General features: G+C 35.6%; 1 protein-coding gene across 6 annotated transcripts in view; it reads left to right on the forward strand.

Moving 5' to 3' along the window:
• The window catches only part of LOC129899306 (pullulanase 1, chloroplastic), a 27,607-nt gene continuing 7,362 nt past the window's right edge, over window positions 1–20,245 (forward strand). For 5 of the 6 annotated variants that reach the window (XM_055974237.1, XM_055974245.1, XM_055974254.1 and 2 more), the window contains exons 1-22: window positions 1–238; window positions 915–1,050; window positions 1,134–1,186; window positions 1,311–1,419; window positions 1,943–2,079; window positions 2,221–2,420; window positions 2,554–2,703; window positions 3,061–3,121; window positions 4,327–4,447; window positions 4,812–4,902; window positions 4,999–5,092; window positions 5,246–5,341; window positions 5,444–5,584; window positions 9,606–9,656; window positions 11,051–11,121; window positions 11,333–11,425; window positions 11,713–11,803; window positions 11,960–12,031; window positions 15,228–15,284; window positions 16,336–16,404; window positions 16,591–16,647; window positions 16,807–16,881. In XM_055974237.1, coding sequence (XP_055830212.1) covers window positions 17–238; window positions 915–1,050; window positions 1,134–1,186; window positions 1,311–1,419; window positions 1,943–2,079; window positions 2,221–2,420; window positions 2,554–2,703; window positions 3,061–3,121; window positions 4,327–4,447; window positions 4,812–4,902; window positions 4,999–5,092; window positions 5,246–5,341; window positions 5,444–5,584; window positions 9,606–9,656; window positions 11,051–11,121; window positions 11,333–11,425; window positions 11,713–11,803; window positions 11,960–12,031; window positions 15,228–15,284; window positions 16,336–16,404; window positions 16,591–16,647; window positions 16,807–16,881 — 2,247 coding nt within the window. In that variant the 5' untranslated portion in view covers window positions 1–16. Of the gene's footprint in view, window positions 239–914; window positions 1,051–1,133; window positions 1,187–1,310; window positions 1,420–1,942; window positions 2,080–2,220; window positions 2,421–2,553; window positions 2,704–3,060; window positions 3,122–4,326; window positions 4,448–4,811; window positions 4,903–4,998; window positions 5,093–5,245; window positions 5,342–5,443; window positions 5,585–9,605; window positions 9,657–11,050; window positions 11,122–11,332; window positions 11,426–11,712; window positions 11,804–11,959; window positions 12,032–15,227; window positions 15,285–16,335; window positions 16,405–16,590; window positions 16,648–16,806; window positions 16,882–20,245 lie in introns of those variants that run through there. The other variant, XM_055974270.1, reaches the window with a different exon arrangement.

The following is a 20,245-nucleotide window of genomic DNA, read 5'->3' on the forward strand; positions in this document are numbered from 1 at the left end:
GCAAAAAGAATATCAAATGTCAGTAACTGTTATTCAAATGTCTGCTTTACTTTCCTCCACCATTTTTGCTCCTTCCGAGTTCACTCGCTTCCTTCTTCCAACTCACTCGAGGCTGCAACTGAGTTCCTTGACTCGGTACCGATCCGGTTTCAATTTGAGAACTTGTCGTCCCTTAAATCTCCGGTGCTGCTCAACAATGTCCCTTCAGCACCAATCTGGAAACCCTTCGTGCTCTCAGGTTTTGCAACTTACGGAAATTTTGCTGATATTTCTATTTATTGCACATTTTATTCCGTGCAAAACAATACATGATTGTTTAATTAGCAATGTGAAAAGAATTGTATTAGTTATGTAATGTTTTAAAACTTGAATCGAAACGACATAATAGGGGAGTTAATAAACAAAGTTGAGTGAGTTTCTGAGATAATTATCATTAGTTGAATGACTTTCTCTTACAAAACAAAATTGAGATAATTGTTATTAATTGAGTGATTTTTGTGTTTACAAAACAAAGTTGAGTGATTTACTCAGATAAAAATTGTTAGTTGAGTGACTGTATGTGAAATTAACTCTTTTTTAATAGTGATGATGAGTTTTGCATGGGTACTATTATAATTACTCCTTGTCCTAATTCATGTGATAGTGTTTGACTGGGCACATAGTTTAAGTATGAAGGAAGACTTTTGAAATTTGTGGTTTAAAATAAGACGAAGATATTTGTGTGTGGCTATAAATCATCTCATTAAGGTAAAATAAGAAGTTTTGAGTTAAATTGTTTCTAAATATAAAAATGTGTCATTCTTTTTGAGATTTAATAAAAAAGGAAAGAGTGTCGCATAAATTGGGATGGAGGGAGTACTTTTTCTATATCTGAAACTGTAGGAGTCCTTAGTGCTTAGTTTTCATGGTTGCAGGACAGTCTATTCTACAGCAAAGCATTTTGGGTTACCAAATCGATAATTGCTTGGAATGTGGGTGCTGGAGAGGGTGAATGTTACTTATATGCTAGTAGAAAGGCTGGATTATGTGTTGCTGATGATGGAATTCAAGGTGTGTACTCTAGGTAGCGTCTCGGGTACTCCGTTTGATGATGATAATCAGATCTGATTTTAAGCTTTTTCTGTACATAACAGGCCATGATGTGAAAATCAAACTTGAATGGACAAATTATGGACTTCCACGGCAGGTGAATCGCTGAGTCCTATAATGGGATTTTTTAGTTGTTGGAAGGAATGTTTCTTCTGATTGATGCAAAGATGGAGTAAATTCATGTGTGTTCTTTTGTTTCCTTACATCTTTTCCTGATTTAGGTAATTGAAAAATTTCCTCATATTCGAGATTATGCAGCATTTGAAGTCCCTGCAACTCTGGACTTCCAAAATTTAGTCAAGTGCCAATTAGCTGTTGGCATCTTCAATTGTAAGTAGTTCCCCTGTTTTTGAGTTTTTATCACTTGAGGGAGTCTGAGACTGCACTTACTAGGAACCACACCTCCACATTTCTCTTTACTTGAAATGATACTTTTCCATCTAATGCATTGTAGTGTATAGCTCTCCAGTCACCCTAGAGGTTCAGATTTGATTTGTAAAAGCATTTCTCATTCATGCTCTTAAGAAAATGACACATTCATATCTTATGGTAGAACCCATAGTTGATGAACTTGAGTTTCAGGTTCTGTAGTATGGTCATATTTCAGGGAAAACTAATCCATCTAGTGGTGATTATTGAAATATACTGCTATTCTAAATTGTCAGTATCAAACATAAACATTCGATCAGTCCTTTGCTGCTTCAACACTTCTTCGTAGTTCCTCCATTTGTTTGTATTGATTTGAGACTTCAATACCTTTTTATTCTCTAGCTTAGCTGATTTAACAGTCCCACATTCTGTATCACACGTATGTGTAAGCATGTCTAATGTGATGGGTTTATGTTGTTTGTAGCTGATGGAAAATGTGCAAGTGCTACTGGATTGCAGTTACCTGGTATTCTCGATGAGTTATTCTCCTATACTGGGCCCCTTGGTGCTGTTTTTGCTACAGAAGCTGTCTCTCTCTACCTTTGGGCACCAACTGCTCAAGTGTGTTCTGTTCTTTTGTCTCATAGCTTTTCCTGCTAAGATTATGCTTTTGGTTGTAATGAATATTTTTTATTGACTGAGATTGAGGGACCAATGTGTCATTTCACTAATCTACTTTTCTGATTATACCTACCAAACCAGGCAGTGCAAGCTATCATTTATAAGAGTCCATCAGAAGCTGACCCAGTAGAAATTGTTCAGCTCAAGGAGTTCGATGGTGTTTGGAGTGCTATAGGGCCAAGGCATTGGGAAGGTTGCTACTATGTTTATGAAGTATCTGTTTACCATCCTAGTAGCTTGCGGATTGAGAAATGTGTGAGCAATGATCCATATGCCAGAGGGTATGCCGCTCCGTTTTAATCACTTGCTCTCAAAGAAATTGATTTTGATTGTAACTTGCTGCTTCCTTAGTGCGATTATTACTGTGTCTAATATCTGTTCTCTACATTCACCTTGTTGCTTTTGTATGGGCAGTCTCTCTGCTGATGGCAAGCGGACATTATTAGTTGATGTTGATTCTGATGATGTAAAACCTGAAGGATGGGATAATCTACAAGATGTGAAGCCAAATCTTCTTTCCTTTTCTGATGTCAGCGTCTATGAGCTGCATGTTAGAGATTTCAGGTGATAAGTGATCTTGCTGATGTTGAATTCTTATTGGAAACATCTTACTGAATATTTGTCTACAATCATTCCCTGATGATAACATTAATGAGTTGTAATTGTATAATTATTAGTCAATATTCGTTGAGATCCAGAAGCCCTGTGCATTGTATGTTCAAATTTCACTGCATCCCACCAGCATTACTTTTCTTTTTTACTCGTACAACATGGTTTTGGCTATTACTCATTTCCTTAGATAACATGTTTCAAGCAGTTCACTTTACAAGAGAAGAAACTTGTATTGCATATATAATCAAGATGCATTTTTGAGCACTACTGTAAAACACTTACCTTTTCCTATGATTTTCACTTTGCCAGCGCCAATGACCCTACTGTGCCTCATGAATTTCAGGGCAGTTATCTCGCCTTTACGTTGCAGGTAGCTTTACTTTTCTATTTGATTTGTTTTATATCGGTGTAAAGTTTTTGGGGCCAGAGTTCAAGCTTTTAATCAGTAGGTGTATTGAGAAATGGTATTTCATGTCTTCATTTGCTTCGCTATCCTACTGAGTTTTGAGCTTTGTAGAAGGTAAACTTACACTGGACTACAACTAATAGGTATACTAAATGTGTTTATGGCATAAAATGCTATTTGAAGTGACAGGAAAAAGACTGCTATAGTATTGTACCTGATAACTTTGTAGTGTGTGATGGGTGATGCAACTAATGATGGACGATAGCCGGAGATGTGATTTAGATTGGTACACCTATCTGATGGTGTGTTTGAGGTTTGAAGTGAGGATGCCCACACACATACAAGAGCGCGCGCACACAGAGAGATACACTTCTCCAAAAGAAATGAATTCTCTCATTCTTGTTAATAACTTTCCAGTCGAATTTCCATGAAAAATGATTTAGTCCTCACTTTCACGGGAAAGCATATAGCTCCCTCGTTCTTTTATTGAGCTGGAAGGCCATAGTGAACGAGGATCCCTAATATTATTATGAAGTTATCAGTAAGAAGTATACATTCAAAACTATTACTGTTGTACTATTTGTGATAAGCCATTAATGACAATGTTACCTAATTATAGCAAGAATTACGACAAAGGTTACTCCTTCACCAGAGACAAAGAATCTGAACCTTGCAACCTGGGCTTGGTCTTATAAGTCGTTGTCAACACTTTTTAGGAAAGAAAACTTGGGTAGTTCTTTAAACCAACAGTACATATCATATAAGTGTCTCATTTTAGGCTTCGCCACCTAGCTCATCATAAAAGTTTGGCCCAATTTGGTAGCCCATTGGTGCATTTTTGAATTTTGACAACTAGTCTGGCATCAGTTTGCAAGTCAAGTGTCACACCTTCATTCTGTTCATTTATTTGTGCATTATGCTTTTATAGCAGCACTTTTTTTTCCCGTGTTGTTAATCCACGACCAGGTTTTAAGTGCTGTATTAGCTATTTGATTTTGTGTTAGTTATACAAGCTTTTGAATAATGGGTAATGGAAACATCTAATCCAGCACCCACAGTTGACACCATGGCACAATGCATTAGGAAATTTTCTAGCACATAAGTGCTGAACTTAGGTGGCAATGAATATGTCCCATAAGCATGTGGCCCTGATCTCATTCTGCTTGAAGGACTCAGCTGGTGTCCAACATTTGAAAAGATTATCAAGTGCTGGTATCACTCATGTCCATCTGCTGCCAACCTTTCAATTTGCTGGTGTCGAAGATGAGAAACATAAATGGAAGAATACAGGTAAAGCACTTCAACTTTTTTTCAGTTAGGAGAGCGGGTTCCCCATTAAAGTTTTCTAGAATTTCCATTATTCTCCTTTCTTTTCAGCACAAATTATAAAATGAAGCTGAAGTTGGTAATTTGAAAATAAAGCAATAAAAGACCAAAACGAGGGATTTACTTATCTCAAACCAGATCTGCTGTTTTGTCACATGCTAACATGACAGGGTGGATAATTAGCTAAAAAAAGAATTATTCAAATTAGTTTAGTGCCACGTCTGTTCTAGATTTTATTCTGAGGTTCTTAATTGCCTTTTTGGGCTTTCCTCGGAATCTCATCTCATTCATATTTGCTTCCTGGTCTCTCATGTGATGTCTTTATCAGATATCGAGAAACTCAACTCTTTTCCACCAGATTCTGAGGAGCAGCAAGCTCTTATCACAGCCATCCAAGATGAAGATGGCTATAATTGGGGGTGAGATACTGTTCTTAGAGTTTCAACTTGTGTCTAAGCTGATTGTAGTTTCCTGGCCAGTGTGTGAAAATTGAATTGTTGGCTGCGTAAGAAAAGGTATAATCCTGTTCTCTGGGGAGTTCCAAAGGGAAGCTACGCTAGTAATGCAAATGGTCCTTGTCGTATCATTGAGTTTCGGAAAATGGTGCAGGTAGATCTTCTTTTATCTAAAGATCAAACTTTGTTGTGCATTCTTATGTTTATACTAAATAGACCATCAACCTTTCTATTTATACTGAATAGACCATCGACCTATATTTTGTTCAATTCCTTGATGCCACTCTAAGGCTTAATTGGTTTACAGGCACTTAATCGTATTGGTCTACGTGTTGTATTGGATGTTGTTTACAATCATTTACATGCAAGTGGTCCCTTTAGTGACTTCTCTGTTCTGGATAAGGTGACTAATTATTGTGTTCCACCTCATTTAACTTTATGGTTATAGCCTTATAATAAAGTTGGTCTCCTTATACGTATTTTGTATTGGGTCTGCTATCAATAGATCGTTCCAGGTTACTTTCTAAGGAGAAATGCTGATGGTGGCATCGAAAATAGCACATGCGTAAACAATACTGCCAGTGAGCATTTCATGGCTGACCGCTTAATTCTTGACGACCTCAAGTGCTGGGCAGTTCATTATAAGGTATATTTCCCTCCACCGTCGAACGCAATTACTATGATATAGGAATTGTAGAGCCTAAGCTATTTTTTCTTCTGTTTTAAGGTTTCTTCTTGTTTTGTTTGGCTGAATACTCTGTTTAAGGATATGGCCTGCATAGTCATATTTTAGGTCTATGGCCTGCATAGTCATATTTTAGGGACAGTGTGAATGTATGTAGTTTATTAAGCAACTCTACTTTGCTGTTTTAGTAGTTTAATTTTTATGAGATCAACAATTGTTATGTTAACTTGGCTGTTTTAGTTGTCATCAAAGCTTTTTGAAATTAAAAGATCGGAAGGGAGATGGATGTGGATTGCTAGACCATAAGTAGACAGCAGGATCTTCCAGAAAATGAAACCTCTGTAAGCTCCAGACCAATTGATTTGTGGGAAGTCTGAAGCTAGGAACTCTTATATTGAATATCATTATCCAACTTTAATGTTAAAAACTCTGAACTACTTCGCCATCACAAGCATGAGAATAGGAGCACCTTCAGATTTGTTGCTATAGGAGTTTATAATGACGAGAAGCTTTAGTTCTGAAGTCTGGCATTGAAATATTATACTGGATATATGTCATGACTGACAGACTGAGTCTCCAAACCTGGTAAGTCAACTTAGAGAATGTCTGACATGTGACTTTAGTTACTAATCTATAGCATGCAAAAGTACTTGAAATGGAATTAAATTCAGAAACCATGGAACCATAATCCCAGTAGAAACTGATGTTTTTTATGCTACCTATGAGTTGAAGTAGGACGGGAGGCTCTTAAAATGATATATTTTTCTGTGAAATGAAATGGGCTTCTGATAATGGATTGACTAATATATCTTATCTAGTCATTAATTAGCACAAGAAAACACTTGCTAGTGCTAAATGGAATAGTGATTCCTTGATTTTCTTGTGGTTGACTTAACTGCCTGTTAAGCAATTTGTCGCTTCATTTCCACTTTAATTGTTTAAACTATCAGAAACAACAGGTATACCACCCCAAAGGCTCTGTTCAAGACCTAAAATAAGTAAAAAGTGTCTCCGTCGAACAGCTTAAACTTTTAGATGAGATGGTTTATACAGTCAAAATGGCATCAGAGTGGAAAGAGCTTCAAAGGTCTTGAGTTCAAGTCTTACCGCTACCTAACAACAAGCTATTTCACACGCTGGACCCAAGAAAAACATCCGACATGTGAAGGGACATATGGAAGACCGAAAGTAAATAAATAGAAGTGTCCCCTCTCTAACAGTCTGAGCTTTTAGATGAGGCAGTTCACGGATTTAACAGTCCCATAAGCAGTTCTTATTGCTCAACCATCGCACCAAAACCATGCTTTATGTTCTTGATGTTGATGGCTGAACATGGAAAATGCCTAAACAGTTATTAAGTGATTTCCTCAAGAAACACAGAAGTGTATGTTTTACATTATTATATGTCAAACCAACTCATAACTAATAAAATCAGTTAACTTCATCTTACTTAATTCACACAATTGATATCACATATCCCAGTTTGTGTTCACTATGAGTAGGGCTGGGCGTTCGGTATTCGGTTCGGTATTTTCAAAATTTAGATTCGATAATTCGGTAATCGGTAATTCAAAGTATATACCAAATACCAAACTTTCAAACTTCGGTTCGGTAATTCGGTAATCGGTAAATAAAAATTCGGTTCGGTACGGTATTCGGTAATACCCAAATTTCTGCATTTTATAAGATCAACACAAATGCAAGCACTTTTTTTACAAGATAAGTAGCCACAAACCATCTTAAAATAAAACCTAAAACTAAAAGGCAACAACAGCAACAAAGTGCTTCAGCTGCAACACACAACAACAACAAACATAAGATGCAACACTACACCTGCTGCATGCTGCAACAGCAGCACACTACACACAAAAACAACACCACCTGCAGCAGCTTCCTACAACAGCCACCAAAACAGCAACAACCTGCAACAACAACACGGCAACACCTGCAGCAGCACTAAATTGGCAGGAGCAACACAACAACAGCACCTGCAACAGCATACAACATGCAACAACAGCAACAAAATGCTTCAGCTGCAACACTAGCACCTTATTCACCAAAACAGAGTACTTGGCTCTTGCAGTTGAGATACAAAATTTAATCGATCTTAACCATCTCTCCTCAAATCCTGTGTGTCTCAACATATTGATCAAATAGGACCAACTCACTTTGTCAAAAGCTTTTTCAATAACCAATTTAAACAGCACCCCTGGCTTTCCAACTTTGAGTCTCCAGTCCACTGCCTCGTTAGCAATAAGGATTGCATCAGTGATTTGCCTTCCCTTGACAAAGGCGTTCTGGCTACCAGAGACTAGCTTCAAATAACAGTTTTAAGTCTTTTTGCCAAAAGCTTAGAAGCAATTTTGTAAACACTGCTAATAAGGCTGATTTCTCTGTAATCCTTGAGCTCAACTGCCCCAATCTTTTTAGGAATCAAAGCAATGAATGAGGTATTAACATATTTAACCATATGATAGTTGTGGTGAAAATGAATCATAGCCTCAATGACCTCCTTTTTAATTATTTCCCAAGCCTCTTGAAAGAAGGCCATAGTGAATCCATCAGTTCCAGGGGCTTTGTCGGCAGTGCACATTTTGATGGTATCATAGAATTCCTCCTCTTCACTTATAGTATATAAAAAATGAAACCTGCTCAATCTTAAGACATAAATTAACAATCATTCAAAACACACAAAAAATATGCAGAATCACAAAAATAAAATAAAAAATTCACATTCCCATATACAAAAATTAAGAGTAGTTATTAGAAGGAGGGATGGGATGACTTACAGTTAGGAGGCAAGTGTTGTGTCTTGTGTGAGTCTTGGTTCAGAAAATGTCAATACAACAAATATGTGAGTCTTGGTTCAGAAAATGTCAATACAACAAATATGTGAGTCTTGTTTCAGAACACACAAGTCAGTGTGGTATTTTGCTGAGTGAGAAGCAATTCGTATATGGGTTCAGATTTCAGAACACACAAGTCAGAAATCGTGGTGTATAGATATATTTGTCCACTTTTTTCAACTAAACTCAAAAAAGGACAAAAACTTCATAATCTATTTGAAATGGAATTTAGGGTACGCGTATTATTAGGGGGAAAATAGAGACAGAATGTGAAGGAAGACTGGAAGAGGAAGAGGAAGAGAAGAAGCAAAGAGAACTTACCTTCAAGTGAAGCGGATGGCGGCGTGAAGCGGTGAAGGTGAAGCTGAAGGGCTGAGTTGGAAAGTCGTCGTGCTGTTACTCTCAACTTGCAATGGAAGCAACTTGAAGAACACTTTCATGGGCTTCAGAAGTCCTTGAAGAGGCGTTTCACTGAACTGGAAGACCAAGAGAAGGAGTTTGAGACAAAAATTGTTCAATCTACAGAGATGTTGGAGAAGCATCAAGCAACTGTTATTGCTAAAGAGCATGCTTCACTTCAGAGGCTCCAGGAGAAAAGAGATGCAGCCGTTTCTGCCATTTCTATTGCTGTAGAGAAGCATAGGAAGTTAGGAACCCTTGTTCAATTGGGCTAGATGTAGGGAATGAAAAACTACTTAATTGGGCTGTTAAACTGGGCTGGACTTCAAGTTAAATTATAGGAATGGGCCTGTAGCCTTTTATGTTTAAAAGTCATCTTTTAAGGGGCCCAACAGAAATAATTTCGGTATTCGGTAAATATCGAATACCGAACGGGAAAATTATAAATACCGAAACCGAAACCGAAATACCGAAATATTAAATTTCGGTACCGAATACCGAACCGAAGTACCGAATACCGAATACCGAAATACCGAAATCGTCGATTCGGTTCGGTAATTCGGTTTCCGGTATTTTATGCCCACCCCTAACTATGAGTGTACACACTGATGCTTTGGTCCTTGAGTAAGAATTCCCATTCTTCTCTGAAAGAGCATATATGCACGCTGTGACAACTGTGAAGCTTACCACTTTTAGGAAGATCTACAAATTAACTGTGTCTTGTTCATCTTCTGCAGATTGATGGATTTCGGTTTGACCTGATGGGTCACATAATGAAGCGTACAATGGTAAATATTTCAAGCTTTTCTTTTTGTGGGTCAGAGAAATTTTTTGTCTCCATTTCGTCCGTTTAGGAAGGCAAAATGCTATGTAGTAATTATTTCTTGTTAGTTTTCGATTTGTAGATGAAATTTTACAAGATAATGCTCCCTGTGGTTTTTGGTACAAGTTATATGCATGAGATTGAAAGATAAATGAAGGCTAAAAAGTTGAGAAGCTAGTTCTCTATTTTAGGCTGTTGCATCTATCATACGGTCCTAGTAATTACCAGTGGATCTTCCTCTGAGAATTGGGATATCTCGTGTTAACATACAGCTCATGGAGAAAAAGATCAAGATAAAATAAGCAGAGATTATTATCCCCTAGGAACCTAATATTTGAGTCCCAGTTCTAATTACTCCATTTGTCCCAATTTGATAGGCCCATCTTACTTGACACGGAGATTAAGAAAACATTGAAATGATGAGTCCTAGCAATCTGGCATATTTGTTTGGACACATATTGGCCTTATATAAACCTTTGTGTTTTGGAAGAATAGCATAGAGGAAAAGGTTGTGTTTCGAAGACTAATAGTGGGTCCTATGAAAATGCATTAAAATTTTATATTAAGGAAATGGATAATATTTTGGGACAATCTAACAATGGAAGTATGGAAAGAATTTTGTGATAGAGGTTGTAGTAATATATATATTTATTTGTGGGATTACGGTAAGTATGTTGTTGTTGATGTTAAATAATAAATGTTCTTGCATCTTTCTGATGATCTGTGGATCTATTGGGCCATTGACTGATTTTAGAAGCCATTTTTATTTGAGTCATCTTTAAAGAAAACAGCCTCTTGACTGTTTTATGATTATAGAACGTGTGTTGAAAATAAAACTATTTTTTGTGCGGTATCTTCTGTCATACTTGTTTTATAGGCAGGAGATATGCTATTGTGTTGCAGTTATCTTGTCTAAAATAAGTAAGACAACCTGAGGGTATTGGGTTTGATTTTAGACACGATTACAAGAGGCTGTTTTCTTTAAATCTAAAAGAGGATATTCTTTTTTTCTTCTTGTTTATGGTTTGATTTTTTAACCAAATGTTTCACTTTATGCAGTTTTATGGTTAACCCATTTCCAATTGACATCTTTATATGGAAATTATGATGTCACATAACAATGTTGACATGCACAGACTAACATGATTACTCAGGTTGTAGGCATGTCTACTTGCTGCCGATCGTCTGAGTAGGACTACACTTATTTGTGCATTTCAGTAGTTAGTAAAGCTAGAAACAAGAGGATAGTTAATTATGCTCCTTGTGTATTCAAATTCTTGATTAATTGGTTCTTTTAAAATTATTGGTGCTCAAAGCTAAGCGTGTTAACATTATGATCGTCGTGTCTTTTAAATGCAGTTGAAGGCAAAGTCATTGCTGAATAGCTTGTCAACAGAAAAAAATGGCGTGGATGGATCAAGTATTTATCTGTAAGGACTGTTACCATCGATGATCACTCCTTATTACTAGATATGCCATGTTTTATAGTAGATGTCTTTTAGATTCTTGTAAATCTAGAACAAGATATCCTTATTACATCTTCTATGCCCATGATTATTTAGGTACTTTTATTTGTTGAACATTACCGTGATTCTCTGTTTCCTTTTTATCAGTTGATTCTCAATGATATTTTCATTTTAGATATGGTGAAGGATGGGATTTCGGTGAAGTGGCAAACAACGGACGTGGGATAAATGCATCGCAATTCAACCTTTTTGGAGCTGGAATAGGGAGGTGCTACTTCTGAGTTTATTCCAATTTGTCTGTCTAAAGAAGATGATTTCCTATTCCTTATGTGTCTGCATGTGAATTTGCTCTTCTTATGAGCCAATAATAAATTGGAAAGTGAAGCTCTAGCGTTCGAGGGAAATAAAGAAGATGACATTATTCCATCTAGCGTGGGATAATGCTTTCAAGAGCTCTTTGGCTTAAATGGGAATATTTCCTTGTCCCTACTTGATTTATCTCATGAAGTTATGTCAAAGTATGTTACTCATTGTCTGTTCTTGATTCATTACTAGCTTCAATGATCGCATTCGGGATGCTCTACTGGGTGGATCACCTTTTGGTCATCCTCTACATCAAGGTTTTGTAACTGGCCTTTATTTGGAGGTAATGATAAACTTTTAGGCATTTGGAAATACAATTTTTGTGATAAATTCCTGCCATTTGTCTATTTTCAGTTTAAATAATCCATTCATGATATGAATAGTTATTGTATATACACATGAAGCACCATCTCAATAACTTGTACATGCTGCTCTTCAGCCTAACGATCATGAGCTTGGTGATAAAGCCAATGTAGAACGTATGCTTACTGTGTCGAAGGATCACATTCAGGTACTCAGCGTTACTCCAGTAGCATGGTATTTTAGCATTTACCACATAATGGCCAAAGAAACTTGCATGAAAGACAATTGACTCTTATTATTTACACCCTTTGTTTCGGATTGAATATTTACCCTTTGCTTTTTATTCGTGTTAGAATAAATATGCACAAAGAAAGCTATCTGAACACATTATCATGCAAAAAATATTAAAATAAAGTGTTAATAATTTTCTGAATGCAACTTTCTTTTGCTGTTCTATAAAAATAAAAGAAGTAAACTTGCAGTCATGAAACCAAAATGTTCAATTTGGAACTGCTGGAATTTTACGTAATCTGAATTACTCATCCCTATTGCTTGATAAGATTCATGGTAGTTTCTTTATTACGATCCAAAACTAAATATTTCAAATAACTCATAGCCAAAACCTTTATAAGAAAATATATTCCAAATAGTTGTATCAATGTGTGACATGACTTGTCTGATATATCTTTGTCACGATCCAAATCCGGGTGTGATGGCACTCATCTCAATCCACCGAGACAAGTCAGCCTAATACCCAACGGAAAATAGATGCGGAAGAAAACGAAATAAATCAAAATTTAACTTAATCAAAAACACATAAAACAAACTCAAATTCCCCCAAGATTGGTTGTCATGTGTACAAGCCACTAATACATTACCGAAGTACGAAAGAAAATACAGTCACAATGTCTTTGTCTCTAGAATAGGACTAAAACATATTAAAGAGTAAGAGGTGTCCGCTAGATGGATGTAACAGCTACCTCAACACTCGAGATGATAGCCTCAGACGTGGTAGAGAACACTAAGAGATCAAGCAGGTCCGGGCTCACAACCTACACAAGTGTAGAAGCAAGGGGTGAGTACCAAACAACACGGTACTCAGCAAGTGGACAACTAAAACTAAGCAAAGCTCAATAGATACAAGTACTCCTGTACTCCCAACCGAACCTCTTTAACTACAACCTGCATAAAACTAATCCAACTCTACACTTGTACAATAATAACAGTAATACATTCCACGAATACTCATCAATAGTCTCATCAATGAATCATATCAAGTCAAGTTCAGCATATACAGAGCAATAAAAGGGTAAACACGAATTCACAAATATCAATAAAATGCGATGCAATGCAATGAGATGATGCATGTCTGTCCTATCGGTACACATCCACTGAATTACAGTCCGAAACTCATGGGGGACATTTCTGTCCATGTCACCTGCCACTGAGTGTGTGGCTCGTCCCCTCAATATACACATCCTGCCACGGAACGTGTGGCCCGACCCCTTTGTTTCATAATACCTGCCACGAAGCGTGTAGCCTGACCCCTTTGTTTCATATCATTTTCAGTCTCAGCACAGTATGTCAGAACCAATGCAATCAATTCATGATCATATGATTCACGATAATAACATGACAACAACAATAATTTTTCCTATCTCACATCAACATAGTCATTCCACATGTCCAAAATAAACTCATAATCACAACATATCAATTCCACCAATACATGTCATTAGATCACCATTTTATACCCCTCATCTCCATTTTTAAGACCAATCATACAGTCAATAACCCAGTCCAATTCTCATTACTCCCCAGTACACATAACACGGAAATACAAGCATCTACAAGCTTAAACTGAGGTTTAGAAATTCACTTGCCTCAATTAAATTGAATAATCACTTTAAAACTTGAGTCTTTCGTAACGCTTCCGAACTATCAAAATCTGTTCAAATACATAATCTTCATAAGAATACGAATCCAATGACACCCATATTGCTATATTTATTTTTGGATCAAAAATTGGGTCAAAAAGTCATCCCGAGTCATTGAAGTCAAATCTGAAATTTTCTTTCCGATTATGTTCACTCATGATAATATAAACTCACATGTCAAATTTCAGCTAAAACGGATCGTTATTCGACCCCCAAATCAAGATTTTATGTGAAGAACCCTAGGATCATATTTTCTTATTTCAGCGTTATTTCTCCACCAATATACCCTAAAAATATGTTCATAATCACATAAAAATTTAATGGAAGGGATGAGAATAATTACCTTGACGCTTTGGAATGAAAATCCCTATTTTTCTCTTTCTCCTTAATTTTTCTTTTCCCCTATCTTTTCTTTCTTCCTCCGTATTTTTTTTCCAGTTTCTCTGTTCGCTTTCTCGTTTACATCTGATGGCTTGATGCCATCAGATTCTATATATATATATATATTTTCTTTTCTTTTATTATTTTTTTATTTCCTTTTTAAAAAAAAAATATTTTTAACAACAAAATAATAATTTTTTTTCATTAATATGAAAACCATGACACTCATTCCCACAAGTCATAAATTATTTATAAAAGTTGAGGGTTAAATAGAAAAATCAACAAAAGTCACAAAATAAGGTCGTTACAATCTTATGTGAGTAAGACATAATATGGGTGCTTCATACGGATCTTTCAAAAATGCACTCAAACTCCCAAAAAATTGGAGGTCCATATACTGGATAACTTGACCGTCCTATACTGGAAAGCCTTTACGAACAGATTTTTTTTTGTCTTGTTTGAGTAAGACAATGATATGGGTTTTTCAAGCAGATCTATAAAAAAAAATCGTGAAAAATGAAGGCTTTTATGAATAGAAAGATTTGGATGGGTTTGAGAGAGAACATTAGATATTCAACTTAGTGACACATAGGTTACATTTGAAGGACCCTTTCATTTATGAGGGTTTGGATTCATCAATTTATTTTCGTTAAGTCAGGCATAGAATTAGTTCTTATTTTTATTCGAGAACGAAAATTTGGATATATGAAAAGGTAAAAGGCTATTTTCCCCCTTTTTGAAATAATGAGATAGTTATTTAAACATTCTAGTTAGAGATCACTCCGTGTTACTATCAAGAAGTGAAATGTGATGATCATTTTGAGACAAAAGGGAAAGATTCTGAAAAATTTGATGCAATTGAGTATTATAATCCTCAAATATTTTGGGCGATTTGTGTATGTTTAAATCAGGTACTATAATATCGTCTCTACCCAGAACCTTCTAATTTCGTTTTTCTTTTTGCGAGGACGACTATAATGAGATTAAAAAAAATGGGAATTAATACACATATTTATGGTGGAAAAGTTATCATGGCTTAAATATTTCTTGAGTTCTTTCTTATCAAAGAGCATGTTTACTTTTCAGGTGGGCATGGCTGCAAACTTAAGGGATTTTGTGCTAACAAACTGTGATGGTCAAGAGGTATCCATAGATTCGATTGCTATTTGATTTGCATCATGTTCACATTGCAATGACACAGCAACTCATTACAATTGAAGTTATAAGATAATTATTACTGTTCATTTCTGATGATCATTTCGATTGAAGTTATAAGATAATTGTTACTATTCATTTCTAATGAATAAGGCAATTAAGAAAGTCGATACTCTTGTACCTATTGTCCCTTTGATAGGTTCATTAGCCAATAAGCCAAAGAGAACTTTTGTAACTTATTACGGCGTGCTATTAAATAAGTAGGTTTGGTCCAATTTATCAAAATTTAATATTGTTGACCGATTTAGTTTGTGTGCAGAGAGATAGTACAGGCTTTAATCATTTTTTCATCTTATTAACTTGAACGGCTATCCTTTTTGCTTACATCCTTTTGATACTGCAGATACAGATTCAAACTGATTTGGTTTGTTTGTGAGTCATACCATGTGTTATCTTTGTAGTTCTGTCAAAGCTGTGTGCTTTTTGGTTTATGTTGAAAGGCAGGTGCTTAGAGTTTTTTTTACCTTGTCCCGGATGCATTTGCCCCAGCCTTGTTTCTACATTTGACTGCAAAGGTCATGAAATAATTTTTTTCAATCACAATTTTACCATCAAGTGTGGTAAGTTCTCCCAGCTAAATAAATGCATGTATTAACTACTTCCTATGGGGTGCCCCAACTAGATAATTTATCTTCCTAAGGGTCGATCTGACCAGAAATCCACGTGGAATTGCATTTGCATGAATCTTCTTTTGGAAATAAAATTTCAGAGTCTTAGAAAGTAGAAACTAACGAAAAATACTACTAGCTGCAAGATGTTTTCAAGTGAAATATTCAAAAGATGCATTTAGATTAAGACCGCCTTAACAGTTGAATCTAAAGTCACCCTTATATGCCTCCCGTTCCAATGTCGGATTTGCCCAAGGCAAGTTTCACAGTGTACCACCTTTCGAGCTGAACTGAAAGTTTATCTTTTAGTATGTACATGTAACTTGACACTGGAAATGATATGTTGAATACTGTATACTCTTTTTACCCAGGTGAAAGGTTCCGAAGTGCTGATGCATGATGGGACACCAGTCGGATATGCTTCTTCTCCCAATGAAATAGTAAGGAACTACGTGTCTATTGCATTCTATGATTGAACAACTTCAGTTCAGTGATAGCTATATTTACCGCCTCATTTATTATGTAAGACAATGAAATCGCTATCACAACCTTGTCAAACATTTTTCCCAGTTGGTTCTACATGGATATACATTCCAAAACAATTGAATTGCTTTTATTATATGCAGATTAACTACGTGTCTGCTCATGACAATGAGACACTGTTCGACATCATTAGTCTTAAGGTATGATTTCTCTTGCAATATGCAAGTTTTTTTTCTTTTTTGATAATCAAGAAAACCTCGAAGACCAATGGCACATGGGCTGAAACTCGGTAGGTAACATGCAACCTATACATCCAATTGTTTTCGTTCCTGTATAAATTAGTTGCTTCACTTTGATAGACTCCAAAGGACATTTCTGTGGAGGAGAGGACCAGGATGAACCACTTAGCGACCAGTGTAATAGCCCTTTCTCAGGTCAGATTATGTTTGTTCCTTGGAAAACTTAATGTGCCTTATACTTTAACTTTTACCTACTTTCTATATGTTAATATATATATTTACGGCTATTGCAAGTAAAATCTTGTTAAAGCTGCTTTGCTCTATGTTTTTCTGTCTTTTTACACTTTTGGGTTATGTTGATAGGAAGATACTTGGTGAAGTAAAAAAGACAAGTTCTATAGAACAATGTGAGACTAGTGATGTTATATGGGTGAGTGTCGGGCCTCCAAGGTCTTACATGTCCACAATATGAGTGTCGTAGAAATACATATAACTTTTTTTAACATATAATAAGATTGATGTGCCGTTATATAAAATTAGAAATGATCACATTTGACGGAATATACAAGTAGCCCAGATAGAGGATAAAATGAGACATGGTCATCTGAGATGGTTTGTCATGTCCCATGTAGACCTTTAAATGCACTAATGAGAAGAGAAGAGTGTGACATTATGACAATTGGAAGTGTTAAAGAGGATTAGGTAGATCTAAAATCACATAGAACGAAAGTTGTACCAAAACATCTACAATCTCTAGGAATCTATACAAACTTAATGAAGAACTGAACACAATGGAAACTAATAGTTGCAAATGTAGATATCAACTAGTTGGCATTAAAGGCTTAGTCGTATTGGTACACTTGCATTTGGTCTGCTGTTGAGCAGTATCTTTTTTAGTTTGTTTAGAGATATGCATGTCAGTGCAAGGACGCTACTGAGATAGAGGATCTCTAGCGTTAAAGAGCCTAAATTATCTTAAATACAAATTATTGAGCATTGTACAAAAAGGATCCAAATGGAGTGGAATGGATATAGAGGATTCATATGGCTGATTTATTAGTTTGAGATTAAACCATTAGAAATAATAGACTTGAACACACAATGTGGTATTGTGATCCAATTTTTTACATGAAAATGGACCATAAGTAGGCTAGAACCTAAGCTGCCTGTGATGTTCTTTTCTGTTTGATCAGGTGTTAGGAATATGATAGTTGATAATATCATCTTAATGGCTTGAATAATGTTGCTATAACCCATGAGATGTTGATTCTATGTGCTTTGCCTTGTGTTGAGCCTTGGAAAGATAATGTTATATGTTTCTCGAAAAAGAAAAAGAAAAAAGAAATGAAGTTTTATTGTTTTCTAGTCTTCTTTCACTTTGCTGTAGAAAGATTTGCAGGTACGATGTTTATAGTTGATGATAGGGAAAGTACACAGATCAAATTCAGTGTTAATTGACATAGCTTGTTTTGAGTGCCTTTTAGAGGTAGCTAAAAGGCACTCAAAACAAGAATGGGAGAGTTCTAAGGTCAATGCATTGTTAAATTGGACGTCTATTTGGTACCTTTTTGAAAGCTAAGTTATATATATAGAAAACATATAAAAGTACTCTCTCTATTCCATTTTGTTGAGAGTCGTTCCTTTTTAGCCCCTTCCAAAATGATTGACGCCTATATTTGGAAACTCTTTAAGTCTAACTATTCCATTTTATCCTTAATGACACTCTCTAATTGAAATAGGTACAACATGTTTAAGATCATAAGAATCTAACGTCATTTTTGGTACACCGCAGGGAGTACTATAAATAACAATAAGTGTTAGTCAAAGTGTTAAAGAAGGTGAAATACATTAGATAGCCCCTTAAACTTACCACAATCTTCAAGTTTGTTGTATTTCAATCTCCTTTAAATTGCAGTGGTGGAGAAGTATGAGAGAGTTCTAAGGTCAATGCATTGTTAAATTGGACGTCTATTTGGTACCTTTTTGAAAGCTAAGTTATATATATAGAAAACATATAAAAGTACTCTCTCTATTCCATTTTGTTGAGAGTCGTTCCTTTTTAGCCCCTTCCAAAATGATTGACGCCTATATTTGGAAACTCTTTAAGTCTAACTATTCCATTTTATCCTTAATGACACTCTCTAATTGAAATAGGTACAACATGTTTAAGATCATAAGAATCTAACGTCATTTTTGGTACACCGCAGGGAGTACTATAAATAACAATAAGTGTTAGTCAAAGTGTTAAAGAAGGTGAAATACATTAGATAGCCCCTTAAACTTACCACAATCTTCAAGTTTGTTGTATTTCAATCTCCTTTAAATTGCAGTGGTGGAGAAGTATGAGAGAGTTCTAAGGTCAATGCATTGTTAAATTGGACGTCTATTTGGTACCTTTTTGAAAGCTAAGTTATATATATAGAAAACATATAAAAGTACTCTCTCTATTCCATTTTGTTGAGAGTCGTTCCTTTTTAGCCCCTTCCAAAATGATTGACGCCTATATTTGGAAACTCTTTAAGTCTAACTATTCCATTTTATCCTTAATGACACTCTCTAATTGAAATAGGTACAACATGTTTAAGATCATAAGAATCTAACGTCATTTTTGATACACCGCAGGGAGTACTATAAATAACAATAAGTGTTAGTCAAAGTGTTAAAGAAGGTGAAATACATTAGATAGCCCCTTAAACTTACCACAATCTTCAAGTTTGTTGTATTTCAATCTCCTTTAAATTGCAGTGGTGGAGAAGTATGAGAGAGTTCTAAGGTCAATGCATTGTTAAATTGGACGTCTATTTGGTACCTTTTTGAAAGCTAAGTTATATATATAGAAAACATATAAAAGTACTCTCTCTATTCCATTTTGTTGAGAGTCGTTCCTTTTTAGCCCCTTCCAAAATGATTGACGCCTATATTTGGAAACTCTTTAAGTCTAACTATTCCATTTTATCCTTAATGACACTCTCTAATTGAAATAGGTACAACATGTTTAAGATCATAAGAATCTAACGCCATTTTTGGTACACCGCAGGGAGTACTATAAATAACAATAAGTGTTAGTCAAAGTGTTAAAGAAGGTGAAATACATTAGATAGCCCCTTAAACTTACCACAATCTTCAAGTTTGTTGTATTTCAATCTCCTTTAAATTGCAGTGGTGGAGAAGTATGAGAGAATTCTAAGGTCAATGCATTGTTAAATTGGACGTCTATTTGGTACCTTTTTGAAAGCTAAGTTATATATATAGAAAACATATAAAAGTACTCTCTCTATTCCATTTTGTTGAGAGTCGTTCCTTTTTAGCCCCTTCCAAAATGATTGACGCCTATATTTGGAAACTCTTTAAGTCTAACTATTCCATTTTATCCTTAATGACACTCTCTAATTGAAATAGGTACAACATGTTTAAGATCATAAGAATCTAACGTCATTTTTGGTACACCGCAGGGAGTACTATAAATAACAATAAGTGTTAGTCAAAGTGTCAAAGAAGGTGAAATACATTAGATAGCCCCTTAAACTTACCACAATCTTCAAGTTTGTTGTATTTCAAT

The sequence above is a fragment of the Solanum dulcamara genome, chromosome 1, assembly GCF_947179165.1.
Source record: "Solanum dulcamara chromosome 1, daSolDulc1.2, whole genome shotgun sequence".
NCBI lineage: Eukaryota > Viridiplantae > Streptophyta > Magnoliopsida > Solanales > Solanaceae > Solanum > Solanum dulcamara.